This window comes from Sphaerodactylus townsendi, linkage group LG12 (assembly GCF_021028975.2).
Source record: "Sphaerodactylus townsendi isolate TG3544 linkage group LG12, MPM_Stown_v2.3, whole genome shotgun sequence".
Lineage (NCBI taxonomy): Eukaryota > Metazoa > Chordata > Lepidosauria > Squamata > Sphaerodactylidae > Sphaerodactylus > Sphaerodactylus townsendi.
The window spans coordinates 8,983,978-9,004,138 of NC_059436.1; the positions used below are offsets into that span (position 1 = coordinate 8,983,978).

Here is a 20,161-nt window from a genome sequence, read left to right on the forward strand (position 1 = left end):
GAGTTCCGCCGCTTTGCAAACACAGACGCGACAACGCACAACTTTGCAGCGAGGCATCAGGCAGCCGGTCATGCTTAAATAAACTAAACTCATTGAGACTTTGCAGAAGAAAAGCCTAGAGCGACACACAAAGAAACAAACAATCCTATGTTGCTTCAGGTAGCTCAGTAGTATCCCGCACTTCCCTGAGCCTCTCAATTGTCCAACACTGGCTAGACTTTCTGCATTCAAAGGGTGGCCGGAGAACCGGAAGTGCTGGTGAATACAGCACGTGTTTTCCCCGATACTTTTATGTTTGATCCCCGACCAATGAAAAGGGAAGGGAGACGTTTTGCGTCACTTCCTAGAGTGTGTGTGGGTTGTTGTTATTTGTACGTCAGCACGTTTGGCGCCTTTTCGCCCTGCACGGCTTTTGCTGATTGTCTTCTTTGCGGGTGGGGAATGCGATGCTTGCCTGTCTTCATCCGGCATGGGAGCTGATGAGCTGAGTGCCGTTCCGAAAGAATTGAGCACAAGTTGGAAACTAGCGGGGGTCTTTTGGGCGCTCAAAGGGACGCATGTTATTTCAGGTTAAGTTTTTGTGATCCGATAATTTCATCAGCTGCATGTAGCACATCAGTGTTTGACAGAGTTCAGTTGTGTAATATTTCTGCACGCAACCCCTGTTGTTACCTTTTAAGTGTCTGTAACTGCCATGCTCTGGGAGTTCGTGTAATGTAGGTGGCTCAGGTAGGTGGGTGGGTGGACCCCTCCACCCGCTTCCCCCAGGGTGAGGGTGCCACAACCAGATGACAGCTCCCCTCACTGCCCATCTGGACTTCAGAGGTGTTGCGCACAATTCAGCACTGCACCTGGCTGTGGTGTCATTACTGAATGTGAGACGCCCAGATTCACCCACTCAGCCCTGATGTTTTGTAGGTATTTTTGGTCAAGTTATTGCCTGTGCCTCCTTTTGTTTGTTGCGGGTTGCAATAAACCTAACTTGTCTTCTATGCAGTTCAGGGCAGTGTTCATCCCTCCTTCATTTTTTTTTTCACAACACCCCTGAGAGGTAGGTTATGCTGAGAGAGAGTCCACGAACATCCATGTGCCATATATGGTAGTGGGGATTTAAAACTAGGCATCCCTATTCCTAGACCAACACTGTGCTACCAATGTTATGTCAAGGTTTGTTGTGAGGAACAGTCAGTCTAGCCATGTGTATACTGCCCTGAATTTTTTAGAGGAAAGGCAGAGTATAAGAATCCCTGTTTCTCAATCCCTGTTGTTTATTTCCTTATCTCTTGCAGAAACCTCTTTCTTAGGCCTGTAGTCCATTCTAGAAATGATGTTCTCAGAGCAGGCTGTCTCGTCTGCCCATAGCCTCTTGGCTCCCCCATCTTCTGCCACCTGTACATTTGCCCGTGTGCCTGTCTCTACATATTCCAACTGTTCTCAGAACTTCAGGCTTGGAGAGCGGACCTTTAATCGGCAATATGCCCATATTTATGCCACGCGGCTCATTCAGATGAGACCCTTGCTGATGGAACGAGCCCGACGGAAATGGGGTGAGTTTGTGAGCAAAGCAATTTCCTCTTGTGTTACTTTGGTAGTTTGAATTTGGGAGTGTCAGTTGCCTGCAGTGAAAATAGTATGTCCAGCTCAGTGCAGCTATGCCGGAGTAAATGGTATGATAATTGCTCCTCAACACTGAGTATCTTACGTGCTTGCTATTATGTACATTCTACCGTGGAGTAGTGTACTTGAGAAAGTTGTGCCCTCGGCAGAACTGCGTCTTAACTGAGGGAACTTTTGCACATGCAGAATAATGTACTTTCAGTCCACTCTCAATGCGCTTTACAGCTGGATTTTACTGTGTGAAATAGCAAAATCCACTTGCAAACCATTTGTTAAACTGCACTGAAAGTGGATTATTCTGCATGTGTGAAAGTGCCCTGAGTTAGGAATCTGGTTGGAAAAGTGGCTAGACTTGAGATGATTGTATTGTCATTACTTCATAGGCTACAGTTATGGTCCTAAACATATTTTCCCCTAAGTATGTTTGGGATTAGACTGACCTAGATCCATGTACTTTAGTGTACCTAAATTTTGGAATAAACTGTAAATCCCATCTCTGAGTTATTACTTTGTTCCTGTCAGGATCAGTGACTCACCTTAACCAAAGAATTGCAACATCTACAACTTTTAGTAATGTAGGAGAACCACTGAAGTAGCCAAACAGTGTCTCAGAAAGAATTTGTAGCAGTTGAAAAAGCTATTTTTTAATTAGACAACTTTTAAATTGTGTTTACTTCATTAATGTCCTGGTTTTTTTAAACTGGGACTCAAGGCAAATTACAAAATACAGAAAACAATTCAAGAGTAAACCAGTAATGAATTAGTTCAACATCCTGAGATATATTTTACCATACTATGGAAATGTTTCACAGGCTAGGGAAGCCACTGAAATATCCATCACTTGCAGTTAAGATGGCATTTGGTGCAGTTTCACAGGTTGTCACTAGAGGACAGCCTCTGTTATAACTTCTGTGAATTTTTACTATTTGTAATAAGAAATTTTAACATTAGGTTTGCCTAGTTTGCATAGAATGGAGCATGGACTTACTGCCACTGGTTCTGGGATATGCACAGCATGATCTTCCATTGGATTTTACCACCTTGGAATATACTTGTGTGTAATCTCTTCCCCAGATAATTGTTGGCTTCCAGATGCTGAAAGCCACATAGCTCATGTGCTGATCTTGCATGTACTCTCAGCCTGCATAGTAAATAGAAGGAGCTGTGAAACAGCATAGGTGGTAGAGTCTGCATAGAGGAACCATCCAGAAAGTCCCCCTCAATATATCCTCAAGGTTTGAGGATTCAGAAATACTATTTTAAAGTAATTTCAGTGTGACTTCTTTAGTAAGGTCCCATCTGATACTTTTAGTGTCTCAGCCCAATTCACAGTCTTTGTGAAAAACTGATATACCTCACTTTTCACCTTTGTTTTGAAGGGAGCAACATTACAGTGAAGAAACTGTGTGAGCTGCAGATAGCTGAGAAGTGTTGTGTGGTGGGAACTCTCTTCAAGTCTATGCTGCTTCAGCCCTCCATCCTGCGAGAAATCAGCGAAGAGGTAATGAGTGTGTGTGTGTGTGCAAATGAGCTTGTAAGGTCCAGGTTGTCCTTAATGTATTTAAAATAGCCCTGAGCATCTCCAGATAAAGGGGACTGGTTAGGTGTTGGGAAAGACCATTCTTGGCCAGTCGCAGACACAATGGATTAGATCGGCTTCACCAGTTCTGTATATGGCAGTTCTGTATGTTGAAGTAAACATGTTATTGTTTTTCTGTCTGAAATCTGTCCTGCAAGTTGTTCCATCTCAGTCATACTGTACCAAAAGAAATGAGCAAAGCCTTTTCGTTCTCTAACTGAGGCTGTTTCCGCACGGGCGGAATACAGCATCCCAGGGACGCTAAAAACAGTGTCCCTGGGGAGGGGTTTGCATGGCCGCCGCCGCCGCATCGCTGCAGCGGCAGCCTCGCAACCCCTGAGCAGCGTGAAGCCGCTGTTTCTGAACCTCGCTCCCTGGGTGAGGTTTTTCAGAAACAGCGGCTGCCAACTGCTGCCGTGCCAACGGCAGCGGCTGGAAGGCGCCATCCCCCCCTTTCCCGAACGGCTTACCGTCCCTCCGACCTTCCGGCACGTTGCCCAGGCCAAGGGACACGCCCCCCCCTGCCCTGCGACTCCAGATCTGTCTCGCAAGGCAGGGGGGCGTGTCCCCTGGCCTGGGCGACGCACCGGAGGGATGGTAAGGCGTTCGGGCGACGGCACAGCCTCTGCGCAGGCTGCACCGTCCTCCCCGCCCCTACTGGGACCGTTCGTGTGAACGGTCCGGGGGGGTGCGTCAGCGTCATATACGCTGACGAAACACCACCCACCCACCCCCCACCCCCCGAGCATGGCCGTGCGGAAATGACCTCAGACTAGTTGGCTCCTTGGCCATCTTAACACATCTAGGTAATAATCACATCGACCCTTTTATCTTTGAATCACTTGTATGATTACCAAGGAAGAACAACAACAAAAGGCTCCTTACAATGAGATCATAGGACTTGCTAGAGGCTTAAAAACAGAGATGAGTGAAATGTCTAGAAACAATTATTTAAAGGGAACTCTTGGCTTGGTTTAAATAGCAGTGTGATCCTGCCCACGGGCTCATTCTAATAATTCATCTCTCAGTGCAGGTCAACAGAATAAATTAAGTTGAACTCTTTCAACTGGAAATCTTTGCTTCCTTTTGAAAATAAAATACCCCTCCTCTGCGAAAGAAGTCCAGTTCACTTTGTTGTTGATAAATTGTGAGTGTGGGGGGGGGGGGTATGGAATTTGGAGACTTGAGGTGAGGTTTGGACAGATTTTCAAAGTTCCTGTGCTTTTTAATAAGTAGATTGGCATAGGAATTTAGCAAGAAAAGTTTAACTTTACTGCGTTGCTTTTTAAGAAGCAGTGAAAAGATGGCAGCTCTGATCCAAACAGAGCCTTTTTTCTTAATGGTGAATTAACACTATACATCACTCTGGCAGCCGGGGATGTATCAGAGCAGAAAAAGAATTGGATTTATTGGTTTTATTGCTTGTGCTTTTATCCTGCCCTTCCTCCAGAGATGTCCAGGTGATGTACGTAGTTCTCTCCTCATCCATTTTTCTTAAAGCCTACCTTGTGAGGGTGGTTCAAGTTGAAAGAAAGAGACTAATCTAAGGTCAACTGATAAGTTTCATGGCAAGCGGGGATTTGAACCTGGCTTTCCCAAGCCTGAATGCAACACTCGAGTCTAATCCCTCCTCTGCACTGGCATTTTGCACAGGTGACTTCCTTGGAGTGTTCAACTGGCATCATCTCAACTATTTTCCTGGGCCAGAATGAGGATGAAACATTCCTTAGGTTGCTTACAGCTGTCGAGCTTGCTGAATCAGTACGATTGACACCTGAAAAGTTCCCCCATCTGGAAGCCTTTGCCTGTTAGCCTCGTGGCTTGGCTCTTTGGTAAATGAGGTTTTGCTAGCTTTGAACGGACTGCAGTTGAGTAATAAGTTCACTTGTCCTGATAATGAACTCTTCAAACAGCACTTAGTGATTGTAAACACATGTGCTGGAGCTGACCCACCAAAGATTGGCTGCAGGAAATGACTGACCAGATGAGTAACATTACTTTTAGATAAATTTCCAAAACTGTTCTTTGTCACAGTCCTAGGTGCCAAATCTTAGAAGGAAACAACTTATGAATAATTGTTTGCAATGTTTTTGGCTTTGAGAAGCCAGCTCTATTCTTCATAAGATAATTTTTTCTTTGCTGGTATTTTTGTTTCCTTGGTCTGTTTGTGTTACCAGAGGGTTACCAGTGTGAATGCATTTATTCATCATGGCTATTAGCCATCAGTAGATCTATCCTCTATGAATTTATTTAATGCCCTTTTAAAATAGTGGGGATCAATGTATCTTGTGGCAAAGAATTCCACAGATTACTTACTTTCTGAGTTAAACTTCCTTTTGTCTGTCCTGAATTCGCCTCCCGTTAACTTCAAATGGTGGTGGGGGGCTTCATTTTGCTTGCCAGAGAGCCTGGAGCCCTTCCTATTGATGGCTAGATTTAAGGATGTCCAATGAAGGGAAGAGGAATGCGTACGAACCAGATGGGAATTTTTTGCCATGTGGAGGCTTTCGCAATGCTGTGGATGTGCTTGTGTTGAAGCTGTGACAGTGGGGAGCAGTGGGTTGGAGCTGGGATAATGAATGAAGTTTCTGACTTTGGTGTGTGTGGAAGCTTGAGTCATGATTACTATTTTTTTAAAAAAACTGCAAACAGGCTTCACATGGTGGTGAAGAAATGGTATTTGTTGTTGCTTTTGTGCATTTTTATCAAGATTAAAGGAATCACAGTACCTTTCTAAATTAGTAAAATGAGGAATAGACCAAGAAGAGGCAAAACTCTCCCGCCGCCTAGCAGCAGAAGAGTTCTATGTGTGGAGTGACTTCTGAGGTCTTGGACCTGCATGATCCAGCTGTTAATAAACTTATTCTTGCTACCATGACTACATGGAAGTTCTTACAAAGGCATTGAGGTCACTTTGGGCACGTGGTCTTATTGTACCAGAGCCCTTCTCCCTCCTACGTAGTTCTGCAGATATACATTACAGATTACTTTTTAAAAGGAAGCACTGTAAAATATTGCATGCGCTAATCCAGAAGGAGCAGCAGTGACTAGAATCTTGGATGTGTTACAGTTGCAGGAATGTTAGGTTTGGATGATGTGGATTTAGCCACTTCAAGAAAGTCTCTTGGGTGGAAATTTTTCTCAACAAGTAAGCTCTGGTGCTGCTGGCAGAACCATTTCCTCTTGGAAGTCAGTTTTGGAGCAATGTTGATATTCCCACTTGTCCACAGCATGCTGTTGCTTTTCCTTGACAGCACAATCTGCCGCCACAGCCTCCCCGCACCAAGTACGTCCACCAGTTGGACGAGCTGATCTTGGAGGATGAGCTGCAGCGAATCAAACTGGAAGGAGCCATAGAAATTGACAAGCTGGTGACAGGTATGATGGCCAAGTTGGGCAGAGACCTTGGGGCTTAGGAATAGCTTTGATCCAAGTAACTCACAGAGAGTGTGCACGAGCATAGAGTTCCATGCATTTGGAACTCCATGTTTTTCTTCCAAGGTAAATGTAACGGGGGAGGTACTTGCAGGGCAGACGAGTGGGCAGAAGTAGTGCTTAACCCATTCCCTGTCTGCTGATTCTATGTCTACTGAGTGGCATGAGAGACCAGATGGCTGACCATGGTGACCTGAACATGTTGGGTTTCCTGCACATCATGTGTGGAGTGGATCAGCATTGAACTGCTGCAGCCGTCTCCCTTTTTCTTTCCCAGGGACCATCCTTGCCGTCTATGGCTCAGAAGGGGACGATGGGAAGTTCCTTGTTGAAGATCACTGCTTTGCGGACATGCCAACCCAGCTGCCCATGATGGGGCCCAGTACAGATAGGTGAGGATGACCTGACAGAGACAACTTTAATTTAGTATTACATTTTTCAGAGACCAAACATTCTACGTGACATGATGGGCCACTCTTTTAGTTGAATCGGTTGATGTCTGCCCACCCAGTCCCCCACAGAGTGACCGCAGTGACCACAAGACAGAGTTGCTATGAAATACTGAAGCCAGGATGTGGTAGTATTCGTCACAGAATTTTACACCTACTGATCTTCCAAGAAAACATTGATTTCCCCAAAAGTAAAGCTGTGGTTTTTTCCCCTGGAACTATTCTGAGGCACATGGGTCAAAGCTATGGCCAGCACAGTTGCATAAATGTGCACCAGATGCCAGCCACGTTGAAGATCCACCTAGGCCAGTGTCCTGTCTTCTAACAGTGGCAATCATGGAACAAAATTATGGAACAGTATCTAATCTTCCTGTGGATATTGAGAGGAGGATTTTTGGTCCTGCCTGATATGTCTTCTCTGCTTTTGCTGGTGCAGAGCTTGGCATTTATGAGATGTTGAGATGAACATCAACCTTGTTGGAAGCAGCTTTGCTCTGTATCTATCCTTTCCCTAATGATGTTCTGACTCTGATTCTTCTCATCCTTTTCTTCTTCCATTAAGACGATGCTGGTTGTCTAGGGAGACAGGCTAATACACGGGAAGAGGATTCTTTCTGATAAGACTTAATGCAACATGAATGGTTCGTTTTTCAGTGTTTGATAAGGCTGGGTTTCGCTTGATGCTCTTTTCTTGTGGTGTTGAGTAATAGAGAGACTGGAAATTCTCATAACGTTACAAGACATTCTGTTGGCTTCAATCCTGCATGTTGATGCCAGTTTTCTTGGCAAAATCTGGACCTTTCTGCTTTCCCAGGCATTTAGCCTTCTGTCGGTCCTATCCCCTGGGCATATCCCCTGGAATAGGATAGAATAGAGAAGTCAGAGTACTGAGATCAGAGAAGAAGTCTGGTGATTTGTCAGTTCTTTCTTAAGCACTCCAGTGTGATTTTTGTTTCCGTGGCTTAGGGTATCCTCTAAAGCTGAGGTTATCAAGAAGCCTGCCTTAGTCACTGGGCAGGAGTTTCTGCTCAAATTCTGCATCTGCAAAACTATGAATGTCCATTTGGAATAAATCAGGCTAAAATGGGGAAGTAAATGTGGTTTCTTGTGGTTCTACAACTTCAGAATCATAGAGGAAGAGACCACAAAGGCCATCAAGTCTGAACCCTGCCATGCAGGAGTACATAATCAAAACACTCCTGACAGATGGCCATCCAACCTCTGTTTTAAAACCTCCAAAGGATACTTCACCACCCTCCATGGCAGTGTATTCCATTGCAAGAAACCTGATTGTTCTTCTTCTATCAAAGCTAAGTTGGCCATTTGTACCTTGAGGTTAGCCATACCAGTTCCTCAGAATCCTGACTGTAAAGACCCAGACAGCAAGGCTCCATGGCATGAAAGGACAACCTAGCATCTCTGGTTTGTATTTTATCCTACAGGTTTGTCTTGCTAGTGTCAGGCCTGGGCCTTGGAGGCAAGAGTGGGGAGAGTCTCCTAGGAATGCAGCTCCTGGTGGACTTGGTCACAGGGCAGCTGGGCGCTGAAGGAGAGCAAAGCAGCGCAGCCCTCATCTCTCGAGTCATCCTGGCAGGTAACCTGCTCAGCCAGAACACCCAGAGCAGGGATACCATAAACAAGGTGAGTTGCTAACTGGTGTGTTGCTAGTTGTATGTACAGATGTTATATCCCAGGCCATCTTTTGGCTTTGCTTAGAGTCACAGCATGCAAGCTTTCAGAGAACGACTAAAGTATCCCAGCCACTGTCTCCTGAGTTTCCACAGACTGGAATTTGTAGGGGTATCATTTTGGAAGGAACTTTCATTCCAAGCCTTTCCACTGATGGGGTGGTATTGATTGCACATCTGCTAGCCTTCTTTCCCAAAGAAGAGAAATTGCAAAAGTTTCCAGGATCAACTGTTAATGTTCAGTGCCAGGAACCCAGAATTCTGCTATTTTGTGAATAGGCTCAGAATTGTATTGTTGTTCTCCTGTACTTTCCTACTTTGATGTCAAAGATTCTCCCTTCCTCCTCGTGAATCTGAAGGAAAACATATACCTGAAATTCAATGCAGTACCTTTTTCCTCTGTTTTGTAAGAGGCTGGGGTCGGGGAGGGAACAATGGTTGTTCCGGGCCTGTCTTCCTAACTGAAGTGTAGTTTGTTGATTATCTCATTATGTCTCCATTATGATATTGTTGATTATCTCATTATGTCTCCATTTTATGTTAACTATTTATTCACTTTTTTTCTTGGCATTTTTCTTTTTTTCTTGGATTTCTTGGCATTCTCTTATCCAGGCCAAGTACCTGACCAAGAAGACTCAGGCTGCTAGTGTGGAGGCTGTGAAAATGCTGGATGAAAGCCTGTTGCAGCTGTGTGTGAGTGCCAGTTTTGGATGTAGGGATGGAAAGATGTGATGGTGGTGGGTCTCGGTCAGCCTCTTGATTTTGCTAAGCACTTCTCAACCAAGGGGTAAGGAATTAAGTCTTCCAGTCAGCTACTGAGAGGACAGGCCAAGACAACTTGGCTCTCTTCTACAGCTACAAAAGCAAGTCAAAAGGGATAAAGAAAAACTGAGGCCATGGAGATGTCACAAAATATTTGCAAACTCTGCCCAAACTCTAGTTTTTGACTCTGTTTTACTGGAGGGTTGCAAACAAACAGCTTATCAATTCAGGTGTCACAGTAAGCTTCTTTAATAATGGTTTGCAGTCCACTGCTGATACATTTCTGGGTGTGGGGCTATCTCTGCTGGATGAGTTGTGATTCTTAACAGGCTAGCTTGTATCTTTGTAGTTCCATTCATCAAAGGGTCTGTCTGCTCTGCTTTTTCAGATGTCTGTGCCTATAGATGTGATGCCTGGTGAATTTGATCCCACCAACTACACCCTGCCTCAGCAGCCATTGCATCGCTGCATGTTCCCTCTGTCGAGTACTTACTCCACGTTGCAGCTGGTCACCAACCCCTACCAAGCAAATATTGATGGTGTCAGGTAAAGGGAGATTTTCCTCCAACTTTTTGCAGCAAAAGCATTAATAGAACATTCTATTTGGGAACTTGAAAGTGCATTCTCTGCCATCAAATCTCTGACAAGAGAATGGCACTAACTTGGTAAAGAATTGGTCATTTTGTGTGTCTCTGCCAGGATTTGGTGTCATCATCTTACTTCTAAAGAATTTGTCTTTCTTGGTTTAGGTTTTTGGGAACATCAGGCCAGAATATCAGTGACATCTTTAAATACAGCAGCATGTCTGATTACCTGGAAATCCTGGAGTGGACTCTTCGGATTGGGCACATCAGCCCCACAGCCCCAGATACACTTGGTAATTTTGTTAAAGGCATTTGGGAATTTCATGTCGTTAGATAGGCCAGGAGAGCTCTGGCCAAATGAGTGTGCATTGGCAGGAATGCATGTGTAGGTACAGGTATTGCTGCTGAAATCTCCCTTTTGCATTTTCTCCTCTGAATGTAAATTTGAGACTAGCATTGTGCAGATAGGACTGGACAGAAACATGCTGTTCCACACTGACTTAGAAGACTTATATTACCATATCTTAAAATTAGAAACATGTTTTAGAGTTCCACTATAATATGTAGATTTTGAATTAGCCCGAAGCGTAGTATTGAAACCTGGTATGCAAAGTCAGGCAGGCTGTGGGTGCAGTGGAATGTATTGCATACAGCAACAGAAATTTTGGAATAGATTGTTGGGGGGTGGAGGATGACGTTTTCCTGCCAGGATCCTAAGGGGGGGGGGGCATGGCCAAGAGCCAGAACTTGCTCTTACCCTCTCTCTAACATGCCACCCTTTCTCCTTCTTTGCAGCTTTCTTACTGCCACTGCTGCTGTTGGTAGGCTTTACAGAATGAACAAAGATGCAAAATTCTATTCCTACCACTGAAGTATAGCCAGGTTCAAAGCTCAGCCCAGCTCCAAATGTGGCCAACTTCACTCTCTGTCACTGAGGGAATAATATAGGCTTACCTTAAGGGCTATTCGTAAGGATTTTTGTGATAAATTGTGTAACAGTGCTTTGAATATTGAAAACATGTATATCCTAAAGTTGCACACTACAGATAATAGGGACTGGCTTTGACAACTTTTAATATGTAATAAAAGTCTAAAAAGGAATCTGGGGGAGGTTTTGTTCCAGCAAAATACTTGCATTCTGTTTCACCCTCCCTTAAAAAAACCTGGTCACAGACAGTTTCTATCTGAATTGAGGCCATGTTGGTGTGTGTCTTAAAACGTGTCTCTGTTTTCCATCCTCTTTAATTGTTTTCTAGATTCTGTGCTTTTTTCTCCCTTTAACAGGGACTGCAGCCTGTCTGTCATTGGACAGCTTCTTAAAGCAATCTTTTTGTCTTCCAGGCTGTTATCCATTTTACAAGACTGACCCATTCATCTTCACTGACTGCCCTCATGTCTATTTTTGTGGGAATGCACCTTCCTTCAAATCCAAAGTAGTTAAAGGTAAGTCAGTGAGGGGGTAGGGGAGAGAACTTTGTGGGGGGGGGGTGCGGGGAAGGAGTTCCCAAAGAACTTTGAAGACCATGACTTCTCCTGGCTGGCTCAAACTCTGTCTCAGAGTTCTGTAGGCTTCTGATAAGCATTGTATCTGGATTTGGAATCATTCTTCAGAACTAATTTTGAGGGGGAAAGCTTGTCAGTCCTATAGTAATTCCGTTGGTAGATATGGAAAGTGGTCCATGTTCTTGAATATAAGCCTCTGCAATTCCAGTTTCCAGGCTATAATTATTACAAATTTATCCATGCCATATCCCAAAGCTTGCATTTTGTAGGCTCCTGCTAGAATGTATGACTCTAGGGTGATGATTTCCCTGTAAAAATGGCTGGTTCACTCACCAGTGCCCAAAATCAAGAGATTGACAGTAGGTACATCTCAGGATGGTTTTTAGCATTTAAATATATGTTCAGGGCTGGCTTGTATTCCTGTATTCCCTGCATGTACAATGTGTTCTGTAATCCTGACACTGAAGCAGGGGCGGAGCAAGGGGGAACTGTGCCCGATGCACATGCGTGCTCAGCTCCTGCCATGGTGGCGCCTGCCCAAAATGGCCAGCCAAGCCCCTACTACATCATACGAGGGGGCGTTGCGCCCCCTCATCCCGTTGGTGCTACGCCACTGCACTTAAGCAGAATTCACAGGCTTGCTGGTACAAAGTAGCTGAAAGGCTCCGCTGATGGGGCAGAAGTTTAGTTCTGATAGAAATAAAGGCCTTTTGTCCCCAGTACGTTTCTATCTGCCTTATACATACACTACTTTACCTAGCACTGTGCCTTCTCAGTTCATCTTGTTAGCTGCTTGTTCTGGGTTTTTTTGCTCTACAGGTGAAGATGATCAGAAGGTCTTGTTGGTGACTCTTCCCGACTTCAGCACGTCCCAGACTGCTTGCTTGATCAACCTACGCGACCTCACTTGCCAGCCACTCACTTTCTCTGCCTTTGGTGCTAATGATGTGGAGGAAGAGGAGGAAACAATGCAGACTGGCCCCTGAAAGGACTCTGTGGCAGCTCACCTTCATCCCAGAGGATGCATAGATCTAAAAATGAATTGCCTAGAGTGTGGCCGTCTGGGTTTATGTGTGAAACTTAGACTCATGCAAGAAAGCACAATAAAGAATACTGTTATTTTCTAATTTTGTGCCTTTGCTCTGTTCATGCTGTCCCCAGATAGGTGACAAAAATATGCAGAAATGGAGTAGCTTCTTTAATAATTCGTTTTATTCATATAGCAAGTGTTTAGATGGCCAAAGTGGCACTGTACCTGCCTCCTGGGCGGTATCCTGCAGTTCTGAACTTGGCCTGTTCATTTTCCCTTCTCTCTTGGCAGCCGGTGGCTTCATTCATAGCAGGAGCGAAATACTGGCTATTAGAAACTGTTTACAGTTGGGGAAAGAATCTGCCCTATACTGAAGCAATCTCATAGATCCCACAGAGTCATGCTTTCTGTTGCAACGAAATTTGTAGCTGGAGATTAAAACAAATACAATTGTTTAAGCATTTAGAAAATTAAAATGAACTTGGGCTGGCAATTCTGCTGGTCAGAGATAGATGGTACTTAGCTCCGTACAGTCACTCCTTAATTTCTCTACTGTTTCTAACATCAATTCTCAGCCCTTGTCCAAATGTTCTAAAGCTTTCTGTTTGTAACAAAACAGGAGCAAGAGCTCTGCATTGTACAGATGTGCACACACCTCCTACCAATATATATTTATATTGCAATATAGTATTATTAGGTGTGCTTAATCTGCACCCTACCCAGGGTAGTGATAGGGGTGCAGGTAAATACATTCATATGGATTTAATGTGTTTAATGTGTCCCAACGAAGCATTTAATTATTCAAGGAACAGATCTGGGAGCATAGATACTGGCCAAGTTTGCAAGACCTGTAACAACATGGGAAAGCAACATGGTTGACTATCATGCATTTGGCAACAGGAGACAACTATGTTCCTTGCATGTAGTTCAGTACCAGAACCAAGGGCCGATGGCCAGAGAGGGTATTCCACAGCTTGCTTACTCATGTCATTTCAACTTCTTGTTTGGCAAATATAAGGCTTCTAGAGATGGAATAACAAGCAGCTGAGAAAGTGAAGTCCTTACATCCAAGGCACAGATTAAAGAAGGTTGATGCAAATGCAATGGCCTGTAGCAGACTACTCAAAGCAACAGGTTTCTTGGCAGGAGCTAAAGCAAAAAGTACAGCATCTACTGTGCTACAATGAACCGACATAGCTTCCTGCTGAAGGGGTACTTGTGGAGGCGGGAGGGGGAAACCAACTTTTGGAATTTCAATGTTCTGGGGCAACAGTCATAGCAAGCTTGCTGGCTGTCACTAATCTCCAAAGTTCACTGTGTATGTCTCTGCTGTAGTCATGGGGAAAGGAGTGCCTGTGGTCTCTTCCCAGGCCTCTGTCTCTGCAGTGACATCAGTTTCCCAGTCAGTAACAACCACTGTGTAGACCTCCGTCTCCCAGGTGGTTGCTTCCTCGGTGGTGGGCGGTTCTCTGCTCCAGGGCGGGAGGGTGGTGCTGCTGAACTGAAAGGGGAAGGCTGTTGTTGGGAGAGGAGTAGTTGGAACGCTGCTAGTTGCGTTGCGCATTAGACGGTTGCGCATCTGCTGGCGCAAGCGTGCCCTCTGACGCATCCTCATCCTCCAGCGAAGGCGCTCCCTGGGTGTCATGGGCTGGGCTGGCCCGGGCATCCAGATGGGCCTGTTTCCATTCATGGCCATAATTTCTCGAATGCGCTTCCAGTTGGAGCGGGCCAAGGTGAAGTCACACTGAGTAGCCCCGATGTCATAGAAGACATGACAGGTTTTGACACTGGGATTGTAGCCGTCAGCCTTGGCGGTAACGCGGTATTCCCCGGGGTTCAGGATACGCCAGTAATCGCCTCCACTTGCTGAAACAAGATGGGAGGATTGTACTTGATACTTAATAAGGACTATGAATTAACAGTTAACTCACCAACATGGTTGTGATTGGTCAGTCAGTAATTTTCTTAAATTGAAAGACTGTACTACTATGGGCTGTGCATTGCTGGGACAGGTAACTTTAGGTACCATCAAGGTAACTTTAGGTACCATAAAGGTAACTTTAGGTACCATAAAACCACAAGTGACAAATGTCCCTAAATCCAAAAACCTGGCTGTAAGAGCATCTTAAGAAATGATACAAGATAACAATTATCATTTAATTTTCCACTCTGTCTTAAGCAGTCTTAGATAGAAATTTGTGTCAATTTAATAAAGAGATTTAGTTGGCAAAGTTCCCACATGGAACAAAATACTTCGAAAAACAGGAAGTCATTGCTGATCTTCTCACATGACGCATACCTCTTTAAGAATATGGTTGGCAGCTGTAGTTTTTATAGACACTTATATTGCAAATAATTTTAAACATTCAGAACATCTTTTCTTTCACAATGTTTTTTTTAAATCAATGCATGGGTCACCTAAAATACTGCAGTTGTAATCATGCTATTCAGTTTTAACTCAAGAGCATGCCCATGATTATAGTCCTCAGGGTAGAAAAGGAAATGCGTTCCAGGCCAGGAAAACTCCAAACATAAAGGACTGTCCAAAACGAGGGTGGGGGGTAGGATGGGATATAAATGTTATATAAATAACATTCCAATCCTTGCCCCCCTCCCCTCTGATTGTCCCCATAAGAATCCCCAGCGTGATTTTCTGGGCTGGCATGCCACTGTGGGCTTGACAGCCAAGGCAGAACCCCCCCCCCCCCCCCGTACTGATCTGAACTGGCTAGCCTGTTGGGGACTTGCTAGCTGAGGCAGCCGCCACCCCCACCCCCCATCCCCATCCAGACCAAGTCATATTTATTTCATGTCTGACCCTAAAACTGAATTTGACATCTCTGCTGTAAATGAGCCCCTGTGAGATTCTTCCTGTTATTAATCAGCCACAGTGTTTCCTCGGGGTCCCATCCTTTGTGCACTGAGGGTCACACGACACTTGAGACACAGTGGCGTAGGAGGTTAAGAGCTCGTGTATCTAATCTGGAGGAACCGGTTTTGATTCCCTGCTCTGCCGCCTGAGCTGCAGAGGCTTATCTGGGGAATTCAGATTAGCCTGAACACTCCCACAGACACCAGCTGGGCGACCTTGGGCTAGTCACAGCTTCTAGGAGCTCTCTCAGCCCCACCTACCTCACAGGGTGTTTGTTGTGAGCGGGGGAGGGCAAGGAGATTGTAAGCCCCTTTGAGTCTCCTACGGGAGAGAAAAGGGGGATATAAATCCAAACTCCTCCTCCTCCTTCTTCTTTTTCTTTAACTGCTCGGGCAGGGGTTGCAGAAGGACTGCAATGGAGGTATCTTCATCCTTTGCCCACTAAACCTTGTTTTTGACTTAAGAGAGGAGAAAGCGTTAAGAAGCTCCCTCTGAGCAGCTCACAGCTACAAGCTCCTTCAGCTGCATTTTTCAAAAGAAAATAGTTTCCTGGATAAACTGCCCACAGTTCAGCTTCAGGCACAGTTCGGTCCTACAGGAAGGCACAGCTGAAGGATTCATCTGTAACTAAGAGTTCATGGGTAATTGTTTTTCCCAAGTTGACAGCTGAGTCAAAACAGGAGGTGAGATGAGGCACAGGAATGAGCCTAATGCAGGCCCACGCTTCGAAGCTAAAAGCATTTTCTTTCCCGTGAGTGTTTAAACCATCAAGTGTGTTCATGTTTTTACATGTATCCCAACCAAATGGTTTAGAAGCCCAAAGTTGTTTACTTCATAAGAGACTTAACCTGTTCCAGCATTGCACGGCCCATGGTAGTACTATTGTTATTTATTTGATTTATGAGACAACCCCCCCTTTCCCCAAATGGGTCACTCAGGCAATGAAGCCTCTGCCATGGTCTTTTATGCATCCCAGCCATACCTGTTTTTACATCATGGTTGATCCCCACAACAGAGATGCTGGCATTTGCAATGGGGTCTCCCTGCTGATCTTTCACCATACCCTTGATGCCACGATGTACCTGCAAAGAGATTTCAGGTGATAGTTACGACGTTTATGACTGAGTAACTGTGAACTCTGCTGGGGTATAGAGGTCTGCTTCTGCCCAGGTAACCTCTCAAGAGCACATCTGGCATGTCAGGCAATCGATGGTCTATTACTTGACAACAACCAAATATTCTGTAACATCAAGAATGCTGTTGTGTAGGTTTTTATTTCCTTCTGGCACCCCTAGAAGAACTAGGTAGGTATTAGGACTCTCATAAATCATTCTGCTATACAGAAGGCCCAAGAAATGATCGATTAATGTACAAATTTACTGTCATCTTTTCATAGCGCAAGAGTGAGGGCTACCTGTCCCCTACTCCTGCAGCAGTTGGGACAATCCTAGCAACACCGCAAATGTCTTTCCCTGACCACCTACCACAATAGCAGGGATCTCTAATGCCCCTTCTGCACATGCAAAATAATGCACTTTCAATCCACTTTGCAGCTGTATTTTACTGTGTGGAATAACAAACTCCACTTGCAAACAATTATGAAAGTGGGTTGAAAGTGCATTATTCTGCATGTGCCAAATGCAGAAACCAAACACAGGCAGACATCTGACCTAAAGGTCACTGCTGAGCACTGCCCATATACATTTGTTACAAAAAAAATATTCGGTGTTATATAATCACTCATTTGACCTAATCTTTCTCAACTAGCCAAAGGACAACCCTACGCAAGAGCAATCTGCAGTCCCCCTGGCCTAGGGATGGATGAGCTGGTAGGGGCCACTTTTCTTTCTTTTTGATTGCATGTGTTGGCATGGCCAGTTGGCATTGCCAGTGAGTCAGCTCCTTTTTGCTGCAGCAATGGACAATGCTTTTGTTTCATCTATGGAAAATAATGTTGAAATAATGCATTCATTTTCCATGAGAAAATTTTGGTGGAAGGAAAGGAGGAGGAGGAGGTGGAGGAGTTTGGATTTATAGCCCTGCCTTTCTCTCCTGTAAGGAGACTCAAGGAGGCTTACAAACTCCTTTCCCTTCCTCTCCCCACAACAGACACAACAGATTCTCTCAGATAGGGCGGAGAGAACTGTGACTGGCTCAAGATCTCCCAGCAGCCTTCATGTGGAGGAGGGGGGGAAACAAACCTAGTTCTCCAGATCAGAGTCCACTATCTTACCCACTACACCACGCTACATCTGATGCCAAAATAAATGGCGCAAAAGATTGTTACTTATAAGTGAGATACAATATCAAAAGAGAAGTGTTCAAAGTGAGTCAGAGGGTCCTGAAATTTTGGTTTCCCCCTCCACGCTAATTTGCAAAATTAACATCAAGTAAGTATGTTGGTTGCCGGGCCTTTTCTCCCATAGTTACTCCGGGCCTCTGATTGCTCTTCTTAGTCCCCCATTATAACTTGCTCCTCACCTGTTCCATGAATGTCAATAATGACTCTTTGTTGTTTTCCCACTCCTGAGCCAATTCATTTTCATGGGGGAACTTGTCACATCCTGGGTAGATTGAGAGTTCCAGACAGTTGGTGTGGAGGTAGCTGAAATCATTCATGCCTGGAACAGGAAGGGATTTGTTTAGGACATTTATATCCCACCTACCAACGAATGTCTTTCAAGACAGAGTCCAATAAATTTAACACTCAAGTTATACAACTAAAACGAAAAATGGAATTTTCAGAAGACTAAAAAAAGAAACAGCAGAGAATCATTTATACAGACAGTTGAAATGATTGTAGCGGGTGGTTAGATTTTGTTTCATCTGTAAAGTAGATGTGGACCCATGTATAAATTGGACAGTGATTTAGCAGCTTTGGATATACCAAAGGCCACAAGAAAGACATCTACTTCCTAAATTCTGTTATTGATGATAAGCAGATGCACATAATTCTCTCAATCGTTCAGGAAACAACGTATAGCTTTTGTTCAAAATAAGGGGCTGTAAATGTGGACAGACACACAGGGCGTGGGAACAACAGCCAAAAAGATTGAGTGAGCTGTTTTCAGGATGCTGCCTTCATGCATTGCTGGTGGCTTCCCAGAAGCTTCCAATTCGCCACCTTTGGTCTGACCCGGTATGATTCTTCATATGCTCACTTACTGCCCACTCGTGGATGCCACTTGGCGCCGTTGACAATCCCCATCCCATTGGTCATATCTTGATTGTGACACCCCCCACGGAAGGTCTCGGCCATGGTCAGATGGGCTGAAGCATAGGAAATGGCCAGCCAGCGGAAGATGGCGTAGTCTGGGGTCTCTTTGCTTTCCGGGTTCTCCTCCTCGTACTCCTCGTGGACCGCTGGGGCCACTTCGTTCTCACTGGCAGGGCGGGTCATGTCAAAGGGATAGGAGACAAACTTTTCCCCCCCTTGAAAATTGGCACCAAGAACAAAAGGATTCTTGTCCATCCAGGCCATGATGGCTCGCACTTCCACGGCCACCTGGAAATAAAAGGGGCACAGCAGACAGTCAGACATGTTGGGGGAGAACTGGGGGCAAGGAGCAACCTGTTGTTGTTTTTTTCGTTTCCATACATGCAAAATCCTGTCCAAACTATGACCACTGCCTTCCATCTTTACATGTCATTCTGCAGTTACTGCAAATACTCTTTATTTGTCAGAGTGTTGTCTTTTTTAGCCAGTAGTTATTAGGGCTGATTGATTCTGTAAGGAGTTTTGGGCCTCTTACTTGTTTGGGGGTGGTGGTGGTGGATTGGATTGTTTTGTTTTTAATTCAGATATCGCATGCCACCTATAAATGTTAAAATTAAATTCCACAGACCTGTAACCTATTTCTATGTTTTCCATGGCTTGGATTCTAACCCTATTTTATTTCTACAGTATATCCTTTGATGTGGAAGTAGTGCTTATGTACACAGTGCATTTTCCTGGCGCTTGGAACTCTCTGCTCAGCACTTTCCAGTGAGACAAAAAAACTCCTGCAGGTGAATATATTCAACAGAGATGCTTAGTAGCAGAGATGCGGAAGCAGTTTCGTGTGGAAAAAGAAAGATAGCCAGAGATAACTTGGAGTTGCTTTTTGTATAAAAATCGTTTACTAGCTTAAAGGAAGGGTTACATGGAGTAAGACAACAAATATTGTACTGCTCTGTTACATATTTACAGTAGTAATTACAGTCTAGGACAGTGGTGGCGAACCTTTGGCACTCCAGATGATATGGACTACAATTCCCATCAGCCCCTGCCAGCATGGTCAATTGGTCATGCTGGCAGGGGCTGATGGGAATTGTAGTCCATAACATCTGGAGTGCCAAAGGTTCGCCACCACGGGTCTAGGACAACATCTTGGTTTCTGTCTGCTATCTCGCCTCGTGGCTCTCTCTCTCTGTGCTATTCTGCTCAAACAAAGAAACAGAGTTAACTTTATAACTTCTGATCTATGTGCTTACTGGCACATACGCACTGGTGGTCAGACTGACCAATAGCTAATCAATAGATTAGGTCATAAAACAATGACCTCAGCAGCTTATTTACATACAGACAGTTAACCCCTTTATAATTGTGACAGACATTTGCAAATACCAACAACTCCACATCAGAGGAATGAGCTCCATAACA

General features: G+C 44.6%; 2 protein-coding genes across 2 annotated transcripts in view; one reads left to right on the forward strand and one right to left on the reverse strand.

Annotated features, from left to right (window-relative positions):
- The first annotated feature begins 347 nt into the window (after positions 1-347).
- On the forward strand, positions 348-12,744 carry POLD2 (DNA polymerase delta 2, accessory subunit). The gene is made up of 11 exons (XM_048512630.1): positions 348-569; positions 1,290-1,547; positions 2,997-3,118; positions 6,451-6,574; positions 6,909-7,023; positions 8,523-8,721; positions 9,381-9,461; positions 9,919-10,076; positions 10,280-10,407; positions 11,456-11,557; positions 12,437-12,744. Exons 2-11 carry the CDS (start codon positions 1,325-1,327, stop codon positions 12,601-12,603), a joined length of 1,419 nt encoding a protein of 472 aa, XP_048368587.1. The 5' UTR covers positions 348-569; positions 1,290-1,324; the 3' UTR covers positions 12,604-12,744.
- A 67-nt stretch (positions 12,745-12,811) lies between these two features.
- Positions 12,812-20,161, reverse strand: part of AEBP1 (AE binding protein 1) — a 40,621-nt gene continuing 33,271 nt past the window's right edge. The window contains exons 18-21 of the mRNA XM_048513090.1: positions 18,685-19,024; positions 18,001-18,140; positions 16,502-16,601; positions 12,812-14,513 (exon numbers count right to left, since the gene is read on the reverse strand). Coding sequence (XP_048369047.1) covers positions 13,945-14,513; positions 16,502-16,601; positions 18,001-18,140; positions 18,685-19,024 — 1,149 coding nt within the window. The 3' untranslated portion in view covers positions 12,812-13,944. The remainder of the gene's footprint in view (positions 14,514-16,501; positions 16,602-18,000; positions 18,141-18,684; positions 19,025-20,161) is intronic.